Source organism: Hemicordylus capensis, chromosome 2, assembly GCF_027244095.1.
Source record: "Hemicordylus capensis ecotype Gifberg chromosome 2, rHemCap1.1.pri, whole genome shotgun sequence".
In the NCBI taxonomy this organism is placed as follows: Eukaryota; Metazoa; Chordata; class Lepidosauria; order Squamata; family Cordylidae; genus Hemicordylus; species Hemicordylus capensis.
Window position 1 is genome coordinate 377530006 of NC_069658.1, and position 25722 is coordinate 377555727.

The 25722-nt window shown below is 43.6% G+C and overlaps 1 protein-coding gene across 11 annotated transcripts in view; it reads right to left on the bottom strand.

Annotated features, from left to right (window-relative positions):
• Positions 1 to 25722, bottom strand: part of CACNA1A (calcium voltage-gated channel subunit alpha1 A) — a 401410-nt gene that overhangs the window by 108744 nt on the left and 266944 nt on the right. For 9 of the 11 annotated variants that reach the window (XM_053290757.1, XM_053290752.1, XM_053290756.1 and 6 more), the window contains 6 exons: positions 21073 to 21179; positions 14075 to 14089; positions 7476 to 7572; positions 6767 to 6927; positions 3573 to 3713; positions 13 to 214 (listed from right to left, as the gene is read on the bottom strand). In XM_053290757.1, coding sequence (XP_053146732.1) covers positions 13 to 214; positions 3573 to 3713; positions 6767 to 6927; positions 7476 to 7572; positions 14075 to 14089; positions 21073 to 21179 — 723 coding nt within the window. The remainder of the gene's footprint in view (positions 1 to 12; positions 215 to 3572; positions 3714 to 6766; positions 6928 to 7475; positions 7573 to 14074; positions 14090 to 21072; positions 21180 to 25722) is intronic. The other 2 variants (XM_053290754.1, XM_053290755.1) reach the window with 1 other exon arrangement.

The window sequence follows — 25722 nt, forward strand, 5'->3', positions numbered from 1 at the left end:
CATGTGCCACACCTCATTTTTCTCCAGGCTGTACTCCTCCATCATCTTGTCCCCCTGCTCCTGGAAGGTGATGATGATTAAGGCCACAAAAATGTTGACAAAGAAAAATGGAAAGACCACAAAGTAGACCACATAGAAGATGGACATCTCCATGCGATAACCAGGGCTGGGGCCCTGATTCTCATATGTAGCATCCACCGAGTGCTTGAGGACTCTGCAGAAAGGACAAAACAAGGAGAGATGGAAATAGGAAAGAGGGAAAACAAAAAGAGCCCTTTGAATGAGTCTCCATCCTCACTGTCTCCATCTATGAGAGCAGCACCACCTGATGCTTCTGCAATGGGTTCTCGAAACTCACATTTAAGCAGTTTTGGGATAATCTGTCACATAAAAGTTTTTTCCTGATATCTAATAAGCAGGAACTATTTATAATCCCAAATCAGAAGGGCTTGTCTCCCAAATCTGACCACATCATCCATTCTGGGCTTTTAAAATCTTTAGCAGCCAAAGATATTCATCTTACTCAGTCTCAGTCAGAAATTCTGAAACTCAAGAAAAGGTTGTAAGGCAGAATTAACTTGGAGGGCGAGGAGGGGAGGAGGGTACCTAGAGGAAAAAGGAGATACACTCAGCTGCTCTGGTTCTCTTTCATATGTGGTTGTCAGTGAAGGCACTGTTACACAGGAAACTGAGTGACCTAACATATTTTTTATTTAAAAAATTAGCCATCATCATATTTAAAAATCTGTAGATCAACTAAACAAAATGTTAGCCTTTCCTAAACCAAGGTACAGTCTGAAGCACAGAGTCATAGGGGAGAGGAAGGCCTTATAGACCATCTGGTCCAACCCCCTGCTTGATGCAGGAAATCCAGAGCTGCAACACCTTCCCCACCCCAAAGATAAGTGTTCAGTCTCTGCGTAAGAACTCCAATATGTGGCAGCAGCCCCCACCCTCTGCCAATAACTGGTTCTATTATCAACCTGCTTTTATGATGATGATGTTTCTCCTAAAGTTAATCCAAAATCTACCTTCCCATAACTTAAGGCCATTGGATCTATTTCTGCCTTCTGTGGTTGCACAGAAAGCCCTTCAGGTATTTGTAGGGTATTAGAATGCCTTTTCTTCCCCAGGCTAAACATACTCAGTTCCTTCAACCTTTCCCCAGGGGGCTTTTTCCCCAGACCCCTGACAATATCCATTCATTGCTTTCCTCTGAACCCATTTCAGTTTGTTTACATTCTTTTTGAAGTGCAGTACCCAACCTGACAAAGAACTCCTGGGGAAGTCTTTTAGTACAGAATGAAGTGGAACAATTATTCCTCATGAGTTGGAAATTATTAATGCAGCCTCAAATCACATTCGCCTTTTTGTTTTGTTTTGCAGCTGCATCATGCTGCTAACTAATGTTCAGCTTGTGATTGACTGTAATCCCAAGAACATTTTCATATGTGCTGTTGCCAGGTATCTCCCATCCCATACCTATGCATTTAATTCCTATCCTCTCTCTCTGAAGTGCAGAACTTTGCATTGTCTCTGCTGAATTTCATTTTGTTACTTTAGCCTAATTTCCCATTCTATCAGATTTATTTGAATCTTTATTCTTGTCTTCTAAGGTGCTAGCTATCCCTCCCAGTCCTGTACTTACAAATCTGATGAGGATTCCCTCCACCCCTTCATCTAAGTCCCTGATGGAGATGTTGAAGAGTATTGGGCCAGGACAATGTGCTTCAGCACGCCACTCAAAACCCCATCTAGTTTAAAGAGTACTTGATGCACTGCTGACGAGGGGCCACTGATGAGTATAGTTTTTCAACCAGTTGTGAATCTACCTGATGATATTATAACCTAGCTCACATTCAACCAGTTTCTTAACCAAAATATCATGAAGAACTCTGTCAGGTACTTTGCAGAAATCAAGATAAATTATGTCCACAATATTCTCACAATCTACTAAGTTAGTAATTTGATTTTTTAAAAAAGGTAAGATTAACCTGGCAGAATTTCTTCTTGACAAATCCATGCTGGCTTCTTCTAATCACTGCATTGCTAGCAAGATGCTTACAGACTATCTTCCTTGGTATCTGTCAGACTGACTGGTCTGTAGTTTCCGGGATCCTCCTTTCCCTCCTTTTTAAAAGTTGGGACAACATTAGTCTGTCCCTGGTCTTGTGGCACCTCACCCATTTTTATTTTTATTTTTAAATTGCATTCCAAGCCCTCTTTCTACATCTGTAACTGCAATTTCAAAACTGTGTATCTGTGGATGTGACTTCCAGAAAGTAATAAACAATAAAGTCATTCTCACGACCTGTGAGCGGGGTGGGGAGGGTGTGGGGTGGGGAGGTAGGAGCAATCTTACCTTCCCCGCAGACAATCCTAGCACTTCTGAGGTCCGGTCTAAAGGCTGGGGGAACACAGCCCAGCTTTCAGATATCCCTCCGTGCACCGTATGAGGAGGGCGGTGCACTGAGGGATTTCCCCTGCAAGCCAGTGATCTAGGTGCCTGACTTTGTGTCTGCTTGGGCTGCAGGCAGCCTGAGCAGATACATGACCAAGATCCTAGTAGAAGGGTGTACTTCCCCCTTTCTAGCTAGGTAATAGCTCAGGGGAAAACCCCGGGCTACCCAGCGGCACCATGATCAACCTCAATCCCTGCACTCTACACGAGCAGCCCTACCCGGGTAGGGCTGTCCAAGCCCAGATAGGGCTGCCCGTGTGAACAGCCTCAATTTTTATTTGTTTGAAAATCACTGGTATAGGTTCTTGCTTCTCTCATCCTAACACATGGTGCCACATTTTCCATCATGGTAAAATCCCAACAATTCAATAATCAGCTTTTAATCTCAAGGAGTCCTGGTTCTTTTCATTTGGGGGGCAATATATATCTTAGCTACAATTAATAAATCATGCGCTAATATTTGTTCTTTCTAAAAATTCTATTGGGGAGAGGGAAGCTATTTCTGCTACTGGACATGGAGGTACAGAGTAAGAAATGGGGTACAATTATGGGTCACAAGAGCAATTATTTATCTAGTTCAGGTACAGTTGTGACTTTTCCTCCTGCGCCCCCGCTAAGATGTTTCAAGACTCAACAACAAAGCCTGCTGGGTTGCTAGGGTACTGGAGATAATAGGCACTGTACCCCAAATCCCTTAAAATAGGGGCACCCTTCAACTTTCCTAATTTAGCAAACCTCAGGTTCAGGATCTTACACAGAGAAAGTAAAGTCTTGAGCACCTGAATCAGAAAACTCCAAATTTCCACAATCTTAAATTCAGATTGGCCACTTCATACTCTTATGCTTTCAAAGGTTTTCTAATACCATAAATAGGAGCAGAATTCATCCATCTACTTCCTCCTGGGATGGTGTTTTGTTGTGGCAAGGGCAAGCCATTAAGTTTAGACTCATCTACAATAAAAGCGGCTGAGTGATGGAGGGCATTCATCCCAACAGTGTATGTGGGATCAGGGATCCATGTAGTCCAGCACTTGTCTCCAAAGTGGCCAAACAGATGCCCTGCCATCAACCCTAGCATGTCATAGTAGATTCTCTTTTTTGAACGACTTACTGTGGCCAGCCTTCTCCTGTAGAAACAGTGAAAAGAGTAAGGAGCGCCCACAACACGTTGTCATAATGGAAATCATATTTCTTCCATTCTCGTTTCTCAGCCCTCACTTCATTGTCCTTCTCATAGACTAAGTACTCTCCCCTGAGAAAGGAGATAAAGAAAAACATTCAAGGGTATGCCGCACGCTTGCACAGTGGAGTCAGGGCAATTTAGCAAGGCTCTGCTAGAGTGCACATGATTTCTTTGCCAGCGATTGGAGCTCCAGTCTCTGCGGGAGTGAGAGAAGAACTGATGGCTTTTATTCACATTACAAGATTGACTCCACAGTCCATCAGGATTATTCTGTTCAAGCCAGCTGTCAAGCTTTAGGCAGTACAATGGCCTCATCTCACTAGGCACATGTGGGGCTGATGCACTCAACACCAACATGAGAGGTCCAAATAGGTCCAGTTCGTATGGAACAGAGTTACTTCACTAGGAAACTAAATTTCATCCCAATGTATATCAGTTTAGGATTTGGATCAGTGGAATTACATTAGTGAGAATAGTATGATCTTCTGTTCCAGGCACCAACATTTAACTGATCTCATCTCCATCTGTCTTAACAGGATGTAATAACTATAAGAATACCATGGCAGAGAACAAAGCCAAGAGATAGGTGTGTTAAGGCCAAGTGGGGAATAATTCCAGCCCATAGATACAAGGATGGCTATGGAAAGTAAAACAGGTCTTTCACAATGGGCCCCAAGTGAATATGCTAGAAAACTTTCCTGGATCCTAGGGAAATGAGATCAGGTTATAGTTATAAACACAGAAACCATGGAAAACAAGAACATAGAAATATATGGGTGTAAAACATAGTTAAAGGCTGCAGAACATATGAGATCACAATTATTGTTTGAGTATTAAGGCGGAATGTAATAACTTTGATCAGAGTTACATGAAACATATTTTCATGCCATGACAGAATCATATTTCTTTTGGATTTAAATTTAAACATTCTTTCGGTTTTAACACAATCTAAAGTGATTTCAAATTGTTTTAAGGTCATCATTTTAAATCTGTTTTATATTGTTGTAAACAGTCCAGAGATGGAAGTTTGTGGCAGTCTACAAATTTGGAAAGTAAGTAAGTAAGTAAGTATTTCCACATTCAAGTATATGTTCTGCTGTACGGAAGGTTTATATGGAATCACTTTTGAAAACACACCAGCACTTTTTGATTCACATGTGTAGCAGAACTTCTCAGAATCCTCAGAGGTTTCTTTCCCTTAATACAGATATCAAATCCAGGCTTAGCCAGGGCACCTCCATCGCCATGCACATGCAAATAAGGACACAAGTTGCCCTACTGGTTCAGACCAGAAGACCATCAAGTCTGGCACCCTCCTGTATTCTACAATGTCCAGACAGATGTCTCTGGGAGCAGATTCTTCCCACTGCAGAGGTGACAGACCGATTAAAACAATCTGCCCCAGAGGCTGATGGATCTGGATAGATCACTGACAGACCTTAGGGACTAGGGATGTGCACAAGCTGGTTTGGCACCTCCTCTGGGAAGTGCCGAATTGGCTCGGGCACCGACGTGCGTGCCGGCCATGTGTGTGCCAACGCCACACCGACGCTGCAAGGGACAACACCACAAGCTGCAGGGAACAGCGCCGCCCTCTCTGCACAGCCATTTGGAGAGCGGGCGCCGCCAGCAGAAAAGCGGCGGGGCGGGGACTAGCAGGTAAGGAGCTACTTACCTGCTTTTTAAGGGAACCACTCCCCGCCACCGCCAGTGGCAGGCACGAATGAACCCACCGCCAGCAGGTGCACTAATGGCTCGTGCACATCCCTGTTAGGGATCAATGAAGGTTCTCTATGGTTTTGTTGCTTCTCCTTCTGGCAGCAAAAGAACACTAGTTTTTATTCTAACTGGAGAGGAAAGAAGGAAAATCCTACTATTTGAGGTATAGTTACTTGAATTTCAACCTGTCTGGATTTTCTCTCACCAGGTACAATTGGATACATACAGTCAATTGCACATCAACCTCTTCCAGTTAGGCACACAAATTAGTCTTTAAAAAACCCTTGGCAGCTCACTCAGATGGATTCACTAAGCACTTTGAGCATTAAATCGTTTGCGTTCAGTCAGTAAATGTGTTCAGAGCACTGTGTGGTCATAGTTTACTGGGTGAGTTTCAGTTGTTGAGGCCTGAGAACACTGACAGAGAATGTTAACCCCAAAGGGAATCAAGTTGCCTGAATTGCACCAACGAATTCAGTTTTACTTGCCTGCCAGCAACTGTGCTGGTAGTGAACCAAGTCATGTCGAAGGAAGGGAGGATTCTACTGCTCATGGCCCTTCATTCAAGGGTCGCACTACAGGTTAGGTTAAGAACATCACTGGGGCCAGTGTTCATGTTTTTCAGCCTATAAACATCAGCTGCATTGGGGCCTCATGGATCAGGACTACAGTATGGGGGCCCCTGCCATCTGGATCTGGATCTGGTTTCCCATGACTGGTATTTGCCCTGGGGAAATAAAGCAGTCTGATGCTGTTAATGGGAGCTGGTTTTCCTGGCCAAATAGTATGCTGAGGAGAGTGTAAAGAACCATTATCATTTATTATACATTTTCCTATGTAAACTGCTTTAAGAGCTTTGGTTCAAAAGCAGTCTATAAATACTCATATTAGTAGTTCATGACCAGATCACGACCATGGCAAAGAAAAAGGTTTAACCTCCCTCTCCACATGCATCTTGATCCATGGGGACCCCAAATTATGGTTATTTACTGATTAAAAAACAAGTGAACTGGTCCCAGTCATATGCTTAATGCAGCAGCTAGTTTTATCATAAGACAGTCAGTTCAGCTTTTAGGTAAAGAGGGCCGTGGAGTCGGTGTCGACTCCTGGCGCTCACAGAGCCCTGTGGTTGTCTTTGGTAGAATACCAGAGGGGTTTACCATTGCCCTCTCCTGCGAGGTATGAGATGATGCCTTTCGGCATCTTCCTATATCCCTGCTGCCCGATATAGGTGTTTCCCATAGTCTGGGAAACATCCCAGTGAGGATTCAAACCAGCAACCTCTGGCTTGCTAGTCAAGTCATTTCCTACTCATTTGCAAAAGGGAAAAGTAATGGCATGTGTATTTGGATGCAGAATGGTGATGAGTGAATAGCACTTACATTTATATAGCACTTACATACCTGCAGTCCTTTTCAAACTCCTTGGACTCATCAGTGCAGAAGAAGAACTTGCCCTTGAAGAGCTGGACAGCTACTACAGCGAAGATGAACATGAAGAGCATATACACAATGAGGATGTTGAGGACATTTTTGAGCGAGTTCACCACACAGTCAAAGACGGCCTGGAGAGAACAAAGGGCTCTGGTAAGTAACCATAGAAGTACTTCCTGCTATACCACCATCAACCCTGCCCCAAACACCTTCAAGTCCCACCTGACCTTCACTGTCCTTAGAACAGAATAATATACACACACACATGCCAAAAGAAGATTGCCACCTTCTTAGCCAGCAGAACTCTCGTGCCTTTAACAGCTGCATAACAGGCAAAAATTAATAGGTACACCTTGTCCAGGTGTGGAGATGCAGCAAAGGAGAAAGGTTTGTCATATGGCTATAAAAAGCATCCAAATCCTGCTAGGAAAAAAAAGGTGCAAATCAAAAAGGCGCCACCAATCAAACAACATTGCACATGAGAGGTGCATGTGGAAAGAGAACACAGGACACCCAATACTCAATCCCTTCCTCTGTTTCACTGGATCTCATGCTCCTTCATGAAAGAGGCTCTAAGAAGTCCAGATCCAACCTTCTACCTGCTCTGACCACATCCATGTGGATTTCTCCTCCTCCTTATACAACCCCAAACCATACCTATGAGCCACCGCAAACATACCTTGAGCTTAGGCAACCGCTTGATTGTTTTGAGGGGTCTGAGGACACGAAGGACACGCAAGGATTTGATGGTGTTGATGTCTTTGCCTTTGCTGCCTCTGTAGAGATATGTTGGGTGGGGACAGGAGAGCAGGGAAAAAGCAGTGAGGCCTGTGTCTTTGCACTGTTCCAAAGGGCTGTCAAAGAGTCCAGTACTCCCATCCTCTCTTCTGCTTTGCAGCCATTTGTTGGAACAGCCCTCCAAGATGACAATGAAGCACTCCTCAGTTGTGACTCTTTGTCATCCATGCTCCTTTTAAGATCCTGCACAGAAACCCCATGTACCAGAAATGCTAAGCCTTCCCTCTTTCTTCAATAATATTTTGCTCTAGAAATGGTTCTGTTTTACCCGTTTCGGGTATCACCTATTCGTTCTACTCTTCTTCTTTACTTCCTTTTATATCTTCTGATTCCACCCCCCACGATATCTATTCAGATGCTCTTTCAATATTGCTCCATTCACTTGCTCAGTTATTACTGCCTTGAGAAATGCTTTAATCTACTTGTATCAAAAGATTTAATACTCCTATTGGGCTTCCTTAAGAGGTCAGGAAGACAGCACCTTCAGTCCCATGGCACATACATGCTTCATATTAGAAAAGAGGCTGGCATAGCTGTAATGTTTTCTATGAGATTCTTTCTTCAGTACTGCTGGACTCAGGCAGCATCTCTGATTCTTTAAGAGTCTGTTCTCACTAGTAGATCCAATGAGTCCTCAGCAGGCACAGAAGCTGCTGTGCACTGCAGCGGTGTGGTGAGATGTTAAGAGTAATGTGCCTCTGTCTAGGACACTCATTTATACTAACTGATAAGCAGCACTGAAGTATTAAAAAGAAGTCCTCCAAAGAAGGACTCTAGTTCCCATTTCCTCCAAACCCTAAACCTTCTCAGTCAGGTTATCCTCACTGGCAGCGTTGCTGCTGTTATGTGCTGCCCAGTAGAGTCTTTCACTCTACCCTGCATTGTCCTGCCCACATCTCCTCTGCTTAGTAAGATCACATTTTCCCGTCTCATGAAATGTACATATATGCACACCAAGATCACAGCCCCAACAAGTTCTTTCACAATTTTAAAAATATTTTTCAGACTTCTACCCCAATTGGCCATGTATTTGTATATACAATCCCATGAAACAATAATGAAAAAGGCTGTTTGTTTTGCAATGAACTCTCAGTGATGGAAAAAATATAGCAGAGGAGGGAGTTGCAGCCTAGAACGTACATGGTGCAGCCCCAATGTACATGGTGTTAATTTCTGTTACAGAGACCCACATCACAGAGAACCATAACAGCAGTCTGCAAACAGACTATAAAGTAGGGGTGTGCAGAACTGGTTTGAACACAACCAGGTTCGATTTGAACTGGCCTGTTTCGACTGGTTTAAGCTTACAAGCAAAGGGCGGTCCCTAGCAACTAAAAGGGGGTTCAAAAGAGTGGGGGCGGGGGCAGGCGGGAGGTCACTGTCATGTGGTGGTTCCACAACAGTGGCAGCAGTGGGCCAGAGGCAGATCCTTTAGGTCGCGCCAATTCCCCCTCACCATCAGCATGGGCTGCCAGCCCAGAACAGTTCTGTGCACACCCCACTATAGAGTTACCAGGCTGGCAGAAATACTGGCCGCATTCACACGTAACATGAACCCAGAGGTTGCCGGACCTGCAGTTAATTTTTGTAATGAATCATATTGTAGACATTTGCCCAACCAATGTCGTATTGCAGACATTCGTCCAGCAACCTCTGGTTTAGGGGCAGGGGAGTCCCTCCCTCATCCTGGTCCACTGATGCCACAGTCCAGCAAGCTCTGTAGCACTCATGTCACCAGACTGCGGGCAAAGTGTCAGCATGTCACTAGAGCAGCTGCCATTTGCCACAATCTTAAAGAGGGTGTGCTGAGTGCAATCGTGCTGTTTCGGAATGGTCTTCCCACCCTTGGCATGGAAAGGGCATTTAAACCTCTTTAAATACCATCCCATGCCAGCGCTTCTTCTGACAGTGATTGCACCGCCACCCTCCCAAGACAGTTCTTTACTTTCATTCAAAATTCCCAGGTTCAGAACATGGTTGCACCGTATGCAGATCTGCTACCATGGAGAATCACAGGAGAGGGGAGCCCTAATTTCCAGCAACCATTCCAGGCACAAAGAAAGGTGGACATGTCCAAATGGGTGGATGGGCTGGCAGAGGGCACGCTTTGACGGTTTCTTGGTGGCAGTCACCAAGACAGGGAAAGCTGTTGGCGGAGTACCCGTCCCTGTGGCTTTCTTATGTAGAGTAACCTGGCCGAGTGGCATCTGCTGTCCAGCCCCCATGGCCTGACACTCTTGTGAGACAGCAGTCTGGGAGAAGGGGGATTGTTGTCACACATTATTAGAGATTCTGGCTGACACCCATCCCCAAAGATGGTTCTTCTCATGAGTTGTGAAGAAGTATCTCCATGGCCTTATACTCTCAGGAGTGTAAGGCCATTGCTCCTTTTACTGGAGCAATGCTGATCCTGCTGCCCAGCCCTTCTCATGAGTAAGCCTAGGGACTGCACAGGTACCCTCAAGGGAAAAGAGCTGGACCCCCCTCGCCCAACATCATTGTACAAAAAATAGACCTTGGCCATTCAAGAATCCCTGGTTTGGGCTGCCTTTTAAACCAGACCCAGAGTATTCCTGCCCTGCCATATGTTTCCCTTCCAGCGCTCTAATATCTGTGTTGCCATCTTGAAGGGGTGTGCTTATGAACACACATCATTGCCGCTTCATTTTCAGGGACCAAATCACTTAGTGTCCATCTTGACATCCCGTCCCCTTTCTCTCCTGATTGTCAGGAGTGGGGAGCAAGCAAGAGAGTTGGGAATACCCCTGTGTGACTTTGCCATTTGACAAGCTTTAAAGCTTGGGACGGGATGTGATGGCATTCCTGTTGCCAGGCAACTGCTTTCTTGGATTGGAGTCAGGAGAGGCAGAGAAAATGAATGATCGGAAAGGCAGCCCGCGAGAAGCATCACTGGCATGGAGCGGGTGCAATCCTGGGTGGGCCTGCACCACTATCTCTATGATCATGTCTCCAGAAAGCGAATGAAACCACGGTTATGGCGCTGTCCATGTTTGGAAATAACGCCACCGCCAAACCTTAGATTGGGGCAGTGAAACTTACTACAAACTGAAGGTTCAAACTGGAGTTTGGTGAGGCAAAGTGCAGGTCGCTTTTGCCACAAAACCATGGCTGCACATATTCAGATGTAACAGAGTTCCAACCTTTGCCCCATTTAACTGCGGTTTCACATTACATGTGAATGCGGCCACTATAAGTCTATTACAGGTATGATACAAATTGAAAGACTACATGGATTGCAAAGTACATTTACAGAACCATTCAATTTCTAAGGCATAATAAAGTCAAGACATCCTCAAGGACATTTTGGTTATTTGCTTAAAGAACAATACTTACCAGTTCAATATGAACTCTATTCATTCATACTTGTGAGACTGAAAGCCAGTTAAAACATTCAGAAAAATCAACCCTTTCTGAGACTGTATCAGGTGGCGAGAGGCTGCCATATCTGAATGTTCGCCTTCTCCAAAATTCTTTGCATGCGGAAAGTTAGTAAGCCTGGGGAAATGTTTTAGCGTAGGCTTCCCATGACATGTTAGCTTTCCATTCACAGAGAATTTCTGGCATGGAGGAAAATTTGAAGTTCATTTTGAAGTGGTCCCGTCCTGTACATGCTTTTCTTGAACCTTTGCATCAACTCACATTCTATGTGCACCCTGAAATTCTGAAACCTTCTCTCCAGCAGTGAACTGTCAAAGGAAATTCCAGCTCTCCCCTCAGTACACAACACACATGCTACAATATTATCACATACATAGCATGACATGAGTATATGTAGTGTGAACCATACAGATCCACTCGAGCTGCCTCAACTAGGCTTGAGCCCGAAATGGCTCAGCCACGTTTCGGCGGCAGCGAGGGTGGCTCCTTAAGGGTGGGGGAGGGTGCACTTACCCCTCCTGCCACTTTCCCCCCGCCGGCACTCCATTTATACCACAATCCATGGGGCGGCAGTGTACCTCCCTGCTGCCCCTTCCCCCTTTCGTTGCCAAAAGTCACTGGAAGTACCGGCTGCCCGTGCGCCTGTCGTGTGTGAAGTGTGCGTGTGCAGCCGGTACTTCCAGTGAATTTTGGTGATGAAAGGGGGAAGGGGCGGCAGGGAGGTACGCTGCCGCGCCATGGACTGCAGTATAAATGGAGTGCCGGGGGGGGAAAGCGGTGGGAGGGGTAAGTGCACCCTCCCCCAACCCTTAAAGGACACCCCCCCCCGCCAGCACCGAAATGCCTAAATGGCCCCAGAGCCAAAATATTTCTGAGGCCTCTATAATGGCTTCTGAAATGTTTCAGGCTCCAGCCTAGCCTCAACTCCATTTGCCTTCATTTTAAGTCAATTTATTCCTATTAGGTCAAGAGAGCTGGTGAATCGGAAGTAGGAAAAGACTGTGGCTGACATCCTGACTAAATTTACTCAAGAAAGTTCCAATCAAATTAAAAGGACAAGTTAGGCAGGCACTTCTTTGAGTAAATTTAGTCAGGATGTCAGTCAGACAAGAAGAAAAACTGCAATGAACCATAATAAAAGGCAGCAATGTGTACGGCTCATACTAACTCCAATTTAACCTTATAAATGCTTTATATACTCTCGTTATAGCATACAACACTTCCTCCTGCAGAAAAGCCCCCAATCTGGAAAACGCCATGTATGTGGAACTGGAATATCTTCAAGTGTCTCTTTCCTCTAAACTTCAGCATTTCTTTATGGCTTATTCAGTTCTGACTCCAATGTATCATAGTAGCTTTCTGAGTTAAAACAGTATTTCAAAGCCATCTTAGCACTGATGACTAAGGATAAAGAAGGTTTCTTCTGAAGAGCATGCTGTTAGTATTTCATGCCACCTACAATAATATTACTGAGGTGCCAAACAAGAGGCACATTTTGCTGATGCTCAGCCTTAGATCTAAATAATGGAATTTTGGAGGACAATCTAAAGTTTCTTCAGCTGGTTTCTGCTTGGAAGGCTGATGCACTTGTTTTGATTCTGAGGCTGACCAGAAAAGTGCACCACAGCAATTTAAGATCCTTCTCTGCTTGTGAGAAGCCTCTGTACTGAAAACACCTGGAAATGCATCAGATGGTATTGGTGCTGCTGTGTCATCATGGGCCGGTGCTACATCAATCCACACTAATGGTGCTACATAAATAAATAAAGAATAAAAATAAAAATAATCTCCCCACCAGTGGGTAGAGGTTCATCCTTTAATCAAGCCCATTTGAATCTGTTCAGTCCCTCAATAATGGGCTTTTCTTAAAGCTTTGCTGCTTTATAAAAGCCACGTTTTAAAAAAATGCCTGAAAACTGTGAAAGAATTAGAAACAGGCAAACAAACAAGATATAGTTCTGTATAATATTAGGGTATATCTTACAATAATCTAAATCTACAAATCAGTCACATGACAGTGGTCTGAAATGGGACTCATTTTAGAAATCTAAATAATATATTATATAAAAAATGTCTGGCAACTTGTGACTATATTATATTAAAAGAAAGCTACTGTTGCTACAGTTTCACAGGTCCCAATACTATTTGTGTGGCTGGGGAGCTCTGATTCCTTTACACTTCTAATTTACAATACAAAGGGACTAACACAAGTTGTTTTCAGAAAGTCATTGCTGGAGAGATGGTTTTCAAACATCTTACTGAACACATATTTACCAACAGAATCTTTTGAAGAAGTGTCCCTGATTATAATTATTCTGAAGGCTCACACAAAGGCAAAGATTCTCGCTTGGAACTTTGTGTCCTGGCAGCTAGAACATCTCCTGTGGTAGGTCTAATAGACGGACAATATTAAATAAGCACAAATATTCAAATTCCTTGCTCAGCAGTGACATATCCTAGTCTATTTCCTTGAGCTGGCTCTCTGGGTAGGACATCCCCCTATATCATCCTTTCCAAGATAATGAAAAGGTCTGGAGACCATACAAGTGGCAGAACAAAATGGCATGTTTTCAAAATTGTGGGGATGTTCTATCTTCTGATGCTGTACCCTCTTTACCAGAGGGCCTTCCTTCTGACAATAAGGGCCCCAAGCCCTATAACCAAGCCACCCTTGTCTTTGACAACATGAGCACATCACAAATCCATGGCATGGGTAGAAATGTAATATATTTCTGTCAGGTCAAAGTAGAATGTTTTGTCCATTGGAACACCATGGCTAGTGCACAGTACTACCCTTAAATTCAGGTATACTACAAGGAAATGGAGTCTCAGAGAGTGAAATCCTCACAGCAAAAGACAGTGATCCCAACTTAAGTGAGAGATACAGCAGAACCAATGGAATGCCTGATGTTTGGAACTTTAGAAAGCGCTCCAAAGTGTTCTCCTTCCAATCAAATTAGCCTCTCAAAGTGATGCATAACCAAAACCACACAGATAAATAGGATGTGTACCAGAGAGACAGGAAGAGAGAGAGAGAGAGAGAGAGAGGCGCAGACAGACAGACAGAGACAGAGACTTTACCGTGATGAGCTGCTCCTGTTGTGAAGTGGCAGTGAAAGGGAAGAGACAAGGAAAGTGAGTAACAATCAGAAAGAGAACACACAACATAAACCCAGCGAACCCGAACTCCATGAGATTCTGTCCAGGAACGTCTTTGGTGTTGAGAAAACCCTCTACCTTCGCTTAAGACACAACTGTCTACAGTTATAGGTAGTGAAACAGGGAGGTCTCCAACAACTGTGCTGAATGTGTTTGCATTTCTTACATCAAGTAAGGATAACCGTATGTGCTTTTGCACATCCTAAAATTTCTCATGAAATAAAATGAGGGTAAAGGGCTTCAACTCCAGATCTTTAAAAAAGCCTTGCTTATCCTTCACCTGCATTTTACGAGTATCTGATTCAGACTGTTTGTTATTTGAGGCTGTTTGTTACTTTATCCTAAATTTACATACCCCTTGTTCTTTAAAGTTTTTCTGTCTTTCATTAATATTACACAGTTCCTTGACACACTCCTTAGTCAGGATTTTCTCATACCTATTTTGAAATTAACCTAAGACAAATTTTCACTGAAGTTAAATAAATTGAGGGCAACATGTCATGTCCTGTGGTCCCTACACTATTAACTCCAACTGGCTAAAGGACTCCTCCTGCAGCAGGCAGAGTGCCATAACTAAAAAACTGATTTCAGTAGCTGTGGCCGTTTTACAAGACATCGTGGCCATTTTATGGAACGTACAAAACAATGATCAGGTTCACACTTTCAAAGTTGGTAACAGACTTGCCTATGACCTCATTCTCACTTAATGTGGAACTGGAGTTGCAGACGCCAGAGGCTTCCCTACTGTTACATCCAAATGCTTGCAACTCTGGTCCCATTCATTCAGTGACCCGAGGTTGCACTCCGCAGACTCTGACTGGAACTCTCAGGTTGCAGTGAGTTTTGCTGCTCATAACTGGGGTTCCAAGCGGGGAGCATGTTGTCCGAATGCAGCACCGTAGGCTGCATTTGGTGAAACCAGAGTTGGAGGAAACTCCTCCCTCTCTCCAGGCGTGATTGGCTGTGCGTGCTGTCCTTCAACAAGAAAGCCTGCACAGTCAGTTCCCCCTTCTCTCTGCAGTCTCTCTGAGCAGCGGGTGCACCTAGGTAATTTTGGAGCCTTGACCTAAAGGCCTTTGGAGGCTCCCCTCCCCTGCAAATTAAGTATCATCATGCTCAGCAGAGAGACCAGACCAGACTTTAGACCAGACAGACTAAAGAAGATTTGGGGGGCCCCAGGGGCTGTGGAGGCCCTGGACTTTGGCCTGGAAGTCCAGAGGTAAGAGGACCTCTGGCTCTCTGTTTCATCTGAATGAGGACAGCAGGGAGAGGGGGAGGGAGCGGAACCGCAGGTCCATTAGACCCGCGGTTCTGAGTTATGTGCAAATGTGGCCAATGACTGTCTGAATCCACACCAAGGCAGGAACCGGAGGTTCACTTGAAGTGTGAAACCGAGATATGTAACCAAGATTTGAAGTTGGCTTGCCAGATGAAGTGCTTGCAGTCAACTTCAAGTTCTCTTTATATGTTAGGTTGGGAAAACCTAGCTATGCGTGAACCCGGCCATTGTCTGTTTCCTCTTGCACACTTGAAGAATTATAAGCCAGAGACTGCACAATTTTAGCCCTCCTGCAGATGTTGGCTTGCAATTCCCACAATCCCTGACTACTGGCCTTTGTGACCAGGGATTATGGGAGTTGTAGTCCAAAAACAGCTGGAGGGCTGAAGTTGTGCAGCCCTACTCTAGATGAAGAGCTTGAAATTTAGATAACTACACATTGTGCTTAAGTAAGTATAACAGAAAACCGAAGTACTGTTCCAGAAGGCAATTTATTTAGAGTACATTTGCCGCAAGCACATTCAAAATTCTCCTTAAATTAACCCCAAATCAAATCCTGACAAAGAAGTGATAGTGCAGAGGCGATGCGCAAGCAAAAGACTGTCTCTACTGCATATTTACTAGAGGAACTAATGAGAACTTCCCTCCTGGGCAATAGCTACTATTGGTGGGGAGAGGGAAAATGTGGACTGAGATTGCTGTGGGGCTAAATCCCCTCCCTTCAAACCATAGTTCCACATGCACCCATCCCCACTGTGTCTGCTATTAAGTAAACTAAGCACATCAAGGCCAAATAAGCTTGGCAATAATTGAACTCAGTGGGATTATGTAATTTAACACATAAATGAATGTATTAATTAATAAATTATTAATTTCCATAAATATATTCATAGAATCAACCTGCATACCTCATACGATGTGTGAAGCTAATTGAACTCCTAAGCCTACATTCCTGGTCTCTGCCCCTAAACTGGTGCTAATAAAATTTACTCTTCTGTAAAGTTCTACTTATTTTCTCTACAACAGTTTTATTTCTGCAGTCCAGTCATGGATCCTAGTGGTGGTAGGGTTAGGTCAAGATTTCACCAGCATAACTGATTCTTGCACACATGCAGAAGGAAGTAGATGTATAACAATCAGCTCTCCTCTCCTCGGGGCTATTATCAGAAGCTCTGATCCAGAACAGCGGTCACAAGAAGAACGTACAGCCCAGAATCTAGCTGCCTGGACACTAGTGCAGCTGCTAGTGATACCACAGTGTGAAATAACATGATATGGTGGAGTAGAGAGCAGTATATAAAGTCAGGTGACAGCAAGACAGCAGAACAACAATATAGACTTTTCTATGGTTAACTGAAGCTGGCATGGTTGGTTGAAAAATGATCTCTATTATTATTATTAAAAATATTTATATTCTACCCCTTCAGTACAATACTGATCTGGGCAGCTCACAACAGTAAAAGTAATATAAAGTTTAAAACAACAAAACAAATAAAATATAGCATAAGATAAAATCAATTTAAAAAAACTCAATTAAAAACAAACAAATAATAAAAAAGTCAATCAACTTATTATTAAAAGATTTTAAAAGCATCTCTAAACAGATGGGTTTTGAGATCTTAAACAAACAAACAAACAAACAAACAAACAAACAAACAAACAAACCCTAAGGGAGGGAGCGTGGCAAAGTTCTTCTGGGAAGGCATTCCGTAGATGAGAGGACACAACCAAGAAAACCCCATCTCTTGTCCCCACCAACTGAATCTCAGTCAATTGCGGGGCCACAAGCAAGGCTTAAGATGAATCTCTAGGTGCTGATGAACTCTTGATGAAATTGATGAAAGGCAAGAGAGGAATAAACTGGATTGCAGATGTAGGGCAGATGAAGGAGAGGTAAAGAAAAGTGTGGTAGAGGAGGGAGGTTCATCCAAAGTGATAAGTGAAAACACATTACCAATAATAATCCCTGCAAAGTTGATTCTTAAAAGGCTGGTTAATGTCTTAAATTAACCACATTCCACCACTCTTCCATGCTCGCTCCTCCCAGTAGATTGTAAAAGGAGACCCATCTCTATTTGCACACTGCTCCCCTCTCAAAGACCCATGACCCTGATCAGTCTAGCAGACACTTGTCATCTCCAACAGTATAAAGTTCTCAACAATAGCTCTTGCTATAGCTTTTGAAGTGGAAGCATTGCATTACATAGATCTTCCAGGCAAGAGCGTACAACCTTGTGCAGGTGTGGGCTGTATGGCCACCTACACATTGGCTCATCAGAAGATATATCAATCTGTTGCAGACTGTATTCATAGTTCACATTTTTCAATGCTGCAGATACCAGGGTCAAGTCCATTGTGCTGACTACTATGCTCAAAAGAAGGAACAACTGGAAGAGTGTGCTACAGCAGTTCATAAGGCCAACTGAGCTTGCACCCTGCTATACAAGTTAGGCTGCTGTAGGGGCACAGGTCTGCCTTAGGCACCTACTGGAGCTTGACTTTACCTGTGCTGGCACCACCTTGTGTCATGTGATAATATCTAACCAGGAACCTTAGACACCATTTTAGGACTTATACCTCAGCTATTCTCTCCTGCCCGTTCTATACCAAACTGCTCAAGAGTTATGCTAGATCTAGGAGACCAGTTTCACCTCAAACTGCTATAATGGCATTAAGGCTAATAATAATAATAATAATAATAATAATATCAGCCAGGACTATGGAAGCATTGTAGAGCACTAAGACTGGAACATATTCTTTCAGACCCTCAGGTCTCTATAAAACCAACAACAGTGGAACGATCCCCAACATGTTACAGAATGTATCAGACCAAGAAGAACCCTTCTCTGAGCCTGAAGCTCCACATGGGGACCCCAGGCAAGAACTGAAAGTTCCAAATGCTCATTGACTTTGTATTCAGGCTGCTCTTCCAATGCCCCAGGGCTGAACAAACCACCATGCTGTTGCAGAAGTGCAGCGCGGGATGATAAACAGCTTAAATCTCACCTGAGCAATCAGAGGCAATGCTACCTATCTGGAAGAGCACAGCATCCAGTGCAGTGAAAGAAGCAGCTACTTCTGTGGAGTCCATAGCATTTTCCTAGCTCCATGCAGAACCCCAAAACTAAAGAAGAAAGTTGCTAAATGTGTGGGACAGGACACTGGTGCAGAACATGCAGGTAGGGAATGGAAGCAGGGTGAATGTTCCAGGGGAAAGGCTGACTGCACCATCCAGCAAACTCTGGATTGTTGTTGTTGTGTTATCTCTACTGCTCTTGTGGCTTGTAGAAAGAAAAACGGAGGCAGGTTTGCATTAATATGTAGGTAAGGTGTTTTGTTTTTTTAAAAACTCAAGTACCACAGGAGCAGGATATTGAATGACGGCAAGTAGAGCACTTCAAGAAAACTGACTACACCGTGGAAGGGATTCTCGGATTGGCTAAAGACTGGGATACAAACTTACACCTGCTCAGGTACTCAGAAATCAGATCTTGTTGCACATGCCCCTGCTTCTCTCCCCTCCCTTAATATTTTGCCCAGTATGATATTTTAAATTGTAAGCTATCTGGGGTGGAGTCCTCTCTCTCTCTCTCTCTCTTTTGCTTATGTTTCTCTTTAAAGCACTATGTGCACTAATAGATAGTGTTATATAAACAAAGAAACAAACAAACAAATAGCAACAACTATCTGTTAGATGATCCTTTACTTTTCTACTGCACCTTGTATCAAACTACTCAAAATTATAGAAATTTGGCACCCAATTTATTCCCTCATTGAAATAATGCCAAGGGTGCCTATCCAGGCTATTAGAAGCAGTTCCTCTGGCAGCGAATGCTATCCAAAGCATACTAAACCCTCACAATCAGTATCATACCCCGTGCCCCACCTGCTTCCATCTAAACTGCAGACAGGACATGTCAGTGTTGAGTTCCCTGATATTACAGAACCTCTGCAGGCTTTCTCCCTTTAGCTACCTTGTACAAATGGGAGCAAAGAAATCAGGAGCTAGGGACAGTTTGGACATGGCCTATGAAACAGTACAATTGTGACTGAGGAGAAGGGAATAGGCAGAGCTGAGAAAGAAAATAAGCCAGGTGTTGGACCTCTTGGCTACCTGTCATCTTAACCCTATGGATTACACTCAATTCCTATGGATTACACTGAATTGGGATACATCACATAAAGCTCTTGGTTTTAATGCACTACAATTCTACTCATGAATCTGAGCTGTAGAACGAATAAAAATCTCCTAGATCTACTGTACAATAAGTTGGTGCCATCTCTGGAGAACTGGGGTCATCCCTAGACATCCAATAATTCTTAAGGAGAAGACCCAACTGGTAAGCTCTTTGGATGTGTCCCATCTAAGCAACCTGAATCTCACGGAACAACTGGCTCAAAATCTTGCTACCAAATTTAGAAGTCCCTGAACTTGGGTAGGGCACTAGTCTTACCCACTAATGATAATAGGAACTAGACTATTGTTTCCATTTTCATCTGGGGAATATACAGTATTGACAGTGGTGATTGCGAAAACTTTCTTTCACAAATTATTTTGGGATCTATTTCCTTTATACCCATTGTAGATTTATTTCAATAACCAAATATATAATTTGAATTACCTTTTTGTCCCAATTTATGAGCCTATTATAAAGACTCAAAGGTGCTGGTATATGCTGACATGTGTTATTAGAATTAACTGTAAGGAAATTGTTTCTTCAGTCTGTTTTATATTAACTAGAGTGAATTACACATTACAACATTATTCCAAACAGAGTGAGTTATGCATTTATTGCCTAAAGTGTGGGAAGAAAATACAAAGCACCGTAGGACTGGGAGCTTGAGTCACCTTTCAATCATTTTGAACTTAGCTGACTTTGCTAGTACTGTACACATCTCACAGCATCTGGTGACAAATGTACTAGGAAGTGGATTGCTAGTCAGGGACAATCAGAGACCCAACATGGGAAGAGGATGGATGGTACTAGCTAGCTTCTTATGTCATTTTCTGTGCTGGACTGCAAGAACTGACACAGACATACCCTAACTATATTAATATTTGTAAATGTAAGCAAGTGCTGCATTTAATCAAATTTTTCCATCAGTCTGACCAGAAAGTAGTGGAGCCTACTCCTCAAAGAGCCACTCCTTGCTGCCATTGAGAAAAAATATATATCTTTGCCTAACCAGCCTCATTTGGGCCATGTAGCCACACAAGGCAGCATCACATTGTGGTTAAGTCATTTGTTCAGTGCACTGTAGGAACTCATTCTTGCTGGGTATTTATAGCCAAGTTTACCAAAACTGTGAACATATAAGGGGTCTTGAAAGTAAGAGGGACAGTCTGCCATTCCTCTATCTGGCCCTTGTGGGAAGTTCCACATGCGAAGAACATCCCAAGCCAGAGGAGAGGAGACACGCATTTACAGCATCCATGCTCTACAACAGATTATGGTGGCACTGGGAGAAGGATTGTGATGAGGAAAAGGGCAGTGGGGCCAAATCACCTGTGTGCTGAAAACGATTAACATCATGCAGAAAGCTTCAGCAAGAGCCGTTTCCAGGCGAAGAAGCAGAAGCTGTGCTTTCTGGAGAAAAAGATGAAAGCAAGCAAGCACTGTGATTCTCTAAAGAAACTTACGTGAAAGCAAACGCCACCAATGCTCCACTGACCACAATGAAATCCAAGATGTTCCATAGGTCCCGGAAATAGGAGCCTTGATGAAGGACCAGTCCTAAGTCAATCATCTGCAGAAGCAACCAAATGAAAGAAACACAGGGGTCTTGAAGCACTCTGCATGGTTATTGCTGTCTTGAGCAACACAGCCCTCTAGTCTCAACAACATAGTTTTCTCCATTCCTCTCTAATGGAGGAGGTCAGTCTTGCTGGGCCCACTGTACAAAATGGAAAATGAAGCCAAAGCAAAGAGACTATCTTAAACTGACAATGTTAAGATCACATTGTAGGTGCAGCTTAAGTACACATGCGTAATGCAGAAAATGGCATACAAAGGATGCTTCATGCTCAGTTCAGAGACTAAAATCTGATTTTAAGAAATCTTGGGAGTTGCGCACAGGTTACTAGCACACCACAGTCCCAAACACTGATCTCCTCAATCACAATATTCCTCCCCATGTGTTTAATGGCACCAGTGTTTCAAAATGGAACTGGGAGAGAAGAGTCTATCTGGATGGAGCTGAGAACAATGATTTTTGCACAATGAACTGTGATACTGGAGCCACACAACTCCTTACCAGAACCAAAATCCACACAGTGCTATGAAAGGTTTCCCTCAACAGTTGTACTGTACATGTTGCACATGTATCATTATGACCATCTCCAAAACATCCATTAGAGCCACTTTAAAAGCCACAGTAAAAGACAGGCCCTAGCATGTTCACTGTGTATTAACCATGTCTCTTCTGTGCTGTTTGAAGAGGAGAGCTATGCATGCAGTCATCTGGAAAACTTCTGCCTGGGAGCATCAGAATGCAGAGGCCTGTCTTTCTATAAACACAGGAAGTGTCCCTCCAAGCCCAATCCTTACCATGTCTCCTCTCAAATAAATCCATTAGTTTTCAGTGAAACATACTTTCAGGTAAATATGCTTATTCTCACAGTGTTAAGTTATCAGGTGCTATGGTGTCATCTAGTGGTTATCAATGGTCTACAAAGAATCCAATAATATTACTATAAAATACTATAATACATCTAAATTGACACATTTTTAAAAGATTATAAATCATAAAAACAAGTATTAAAAATATAAAGCATTCAGCATTAAACACTACTAATAAATTGGCTTAAAAATCATAAAAACATACACATTTCCCAAATAAGAGACTCCTATGGTTAAAGACAAGATATATCCAAAGTCCAATCTCATCAAAATAAAAAAAGAAGTAGTTAATCAATGAAGAAAGGAGAAAAAATATCCAAAACACAGTCCGCAATATAAAAAGTTGTGGTCAGCAATTAGTCAATTCAAAGAAAATGAAGACGTGGACTTTCTTATGAATATTCAAAATAATAATAGATTCCAAGACCAAGTGTCTTCATATAGCCTAGAGACACACCAAACGTGTTTCAACCCAAACTGGTCTTCTTCAGTGGTTTATATTTTATACTCTAGGAATCCTTGTGATGTTTTCCCATAGTCAGAATAAAAAATGGATATAAATGCCTCCACTAGATAGATAGTAAACTCAATTTCTGTTCCTAGATTTGATGAAGTAAGCTTGATATTACAAATCTATATGTAGAATAGTCTACATCTTTCTTCCAAAAGGTGATAGATTTCTCATATGGGTATGACCCCTGCTAACTTGGCAAAGAGGCACCTTTTTAACGTGGTGATTCTCTTTATTTAGCAGGGGGAGAGTAACTGGCCCTATCCACCCCCAGCACAGTGCCTCCAGTGACTGTTGCTGGTGTCTATCTTACATTTCTTTTATATTGTGAGCCCTTTGGGGACAGGGAGCCATCTTATTTATTTATTTTTCTGTGTAAACCATCCTGAGCCATTTTTGGAAGGGCGGTACAGAAATCAAATTAATGATGATGATGATGATGATGATGATGATGATGTTTGCATATTAATCTAAGGAATACACTCTAACCAAGCACAATTTGTATCAATATATATACAGACCACCACTAGATAGCTGGTAGACTATACTTTTATCCCTAATATCTATAAAATTAGCTTGATATTTCAAGTTATATTAAGGTGGAGGTTATATTAAGGAGGAGTTGGGGTTTTTGTTAGTTCTTTTGTTGTAAAGTGTTTGGGTTCTCTTAGGCAGGGTGATGCAGAGGGTGCGTCCGGCAGCTCTGGGGCAGCTATTACTGTTGCGGTGTGGAATAGAAGAATTGGCATTGGCAGAGCAGCTGGCCATTACGGGGGAAGAGAAACCAGTAATTTAGTAACTGTTTCCACTTCTGGCTGCCCTGTCAGCTCTCATGGATGGAGCAGTTCCAACTACTCACAGAACCTAGCTTTGCTCCTCTGCAATGCCCAGTCGGTTCAGAATAAGACCGAAATTATCCATAACTTGACCATAGACGAGGGAGCTGACCTGGCTTGTATAACTCAGACCTGGATGGAGGGGGTGCTAGCGGCCCAATTTGGTGTATCATCCACCCTGCTGCCCAACTGACTCCCTAGCTGAGCTGACAGAGCTGGTCTCAGAGCTGGTGTTGGAGTCACCCAGACTCTTAGTGCTGGGGGACTTCAAAATCCATTGTGAGGCTGACTTGTCTAGTGCAGTTCAGGAGTTCATAGTGGCCATGACAACTATGCTCCTATCCCAACTAGTTTCAGGACCAACTCATGTTTCTAGCCACACACCTGATGTGGTCTTTTGTTCGGTTCAGGGGGGTGTCCTGTGGGTGAGGGATCCTGTGGTTTCCCCATTGTCATGGATGGATCACTACCTGGTTATGCTTGGTTCCACAGCCACAACCCAGCCCTGTGGGGTGGTGGATCTATTAAGATGGTCTGCTCGAGATGGTTGCTGGACCCAGTAGGATTCCAAAAAGCCTTGGAAAGTTTTAATGTTGGTGTTGCCAGTGATTCTGTTGATGCCCTGGTGGGAACCTGGAACAGGGAACTCACCAGGGCAGTAGACACGATTGCCCCTTCCGACCTGCTTTAAAAGTGGCCCTTTTGTAAACAGAGGAGTTGCGGGGTCTGAAGCAGCAAGGTAGGTGACTGGAGCGCAAGTGGAGGAGAACTCGGCGTGAAATTGACAGGGCACAGCATAGAGCCCATTTAAAGGTTTATGCGGAAGCAGTGTGTGCGGCAAAAAAACAATTCTGGTCTGCACACATTGCTTCTGCAGGTTCACATTCGGCAGAGTTGTCCTGGGTTGTGAGGAGTTTGATTCAGGTGCCTTCTATTTTGAACCAGTCCCCGGAGACTATGTTCTACTGTGATGCTTTTAATGGGTTCTTTGCAGACAAAATTTCTTGTATTCCGGCCAACTTAGACTCCACTGTTTTTGCAGAGTCTATTAAGGTGGTGTCCAGTAATCCCTCTTGCAGTATTAGATTGGATCAGTTTCAATCTGTGATGCCTGAGGATGTGGACAAGCTGCTTGGGGCAGTGCAGCCTACCACTTGTTCTTTGGATCCTTGCCTGGAACTAGCAGGGAGATTGTTGGAGATGGCCTAGTTGATCGCTGAGGGAGGGTAGGATGCCTCCTTGTTTGAAGGAGACAATGATTAGACCACTTCTTAAGAAGTCTTCCCTAGATCCCTCAGTGATGGATAGTAATAGGCTGGTCTCCAATCTCCCATGGTTGGGCAAGGTGATTGAGAGAGTGGTGGCTAACCAGCTCCAGGCAGTTTTGGAGGAAACTGTTTATCTAGACCCATTTCAAACTGGCTTTAGAGAAGGCTATGGGGTTGAGATGGCTTTGGTGGGCCTGATGGATGACTTTTACCAAGGAATCGACAGGGGGAGTGTGACTCTGTTGATTCTTTTGGATCTCTCAGCAGCATTTGATACCATTGACCATGGTATCCTTCTGGATCGCCTGGGGGAACAGGGGATAGGAGAAACTGCTCCGCTCCTATCTCTTGGGTAGATTCCAGATGGTGGAGGTTGGCGACGGTTGCTCTTCAAAACGGGAGCTATTATATGGAGTCCCTCAGGGCTCCATTTTGTCACAAATGATTTTTAACATTTACATGAAACCACTGGGTGAGGTCATCAGGAGATTTGGTACAGGGTGTTTGCAGTATGCTGATGACACCCAAATCTATTTATTCTTATCATCATCATCATCATGAAATGGCGTTCCCTCCCTAAATGCCTGCCTACAGGCAGTAATGGGCTGGATGAGGGATAACAAATTGAAGCTGAATCCAAGCAAGATGGAGGTGCTCATTGTGGGTGATCAGAATTTGAGGAATGAGTTAGATCTTCCTGTGCTGGATGGGGGTTACACTCTGCCAGAAGGAACAAGGACGCAGCTTGGGAGTGCTCTTGGATCCAGACTTCACTCTGGTATCTCAGGTCGAGGCTATGGCCATGAGTGCTTTCTATCAACTTTGGCTGATTCTACAGCTGCGTCCATTCTTTGACGAGAATGATCTCTAAACAGTGGTGCATCAGCTGGTAACCTCCAGGCTTGACTATTGCAATGCGCTCTACGTTGGGCTGCCTTTGTATGTAGTTTGGAAGCTTCAGTTATTTCAAAATGTGGCAGCTGGACTGGTCTCTGGGGTAACCAGGAGAGACCATATTATCCTTGTCTTAAAACATTTGCACTGGCTGCCAATATG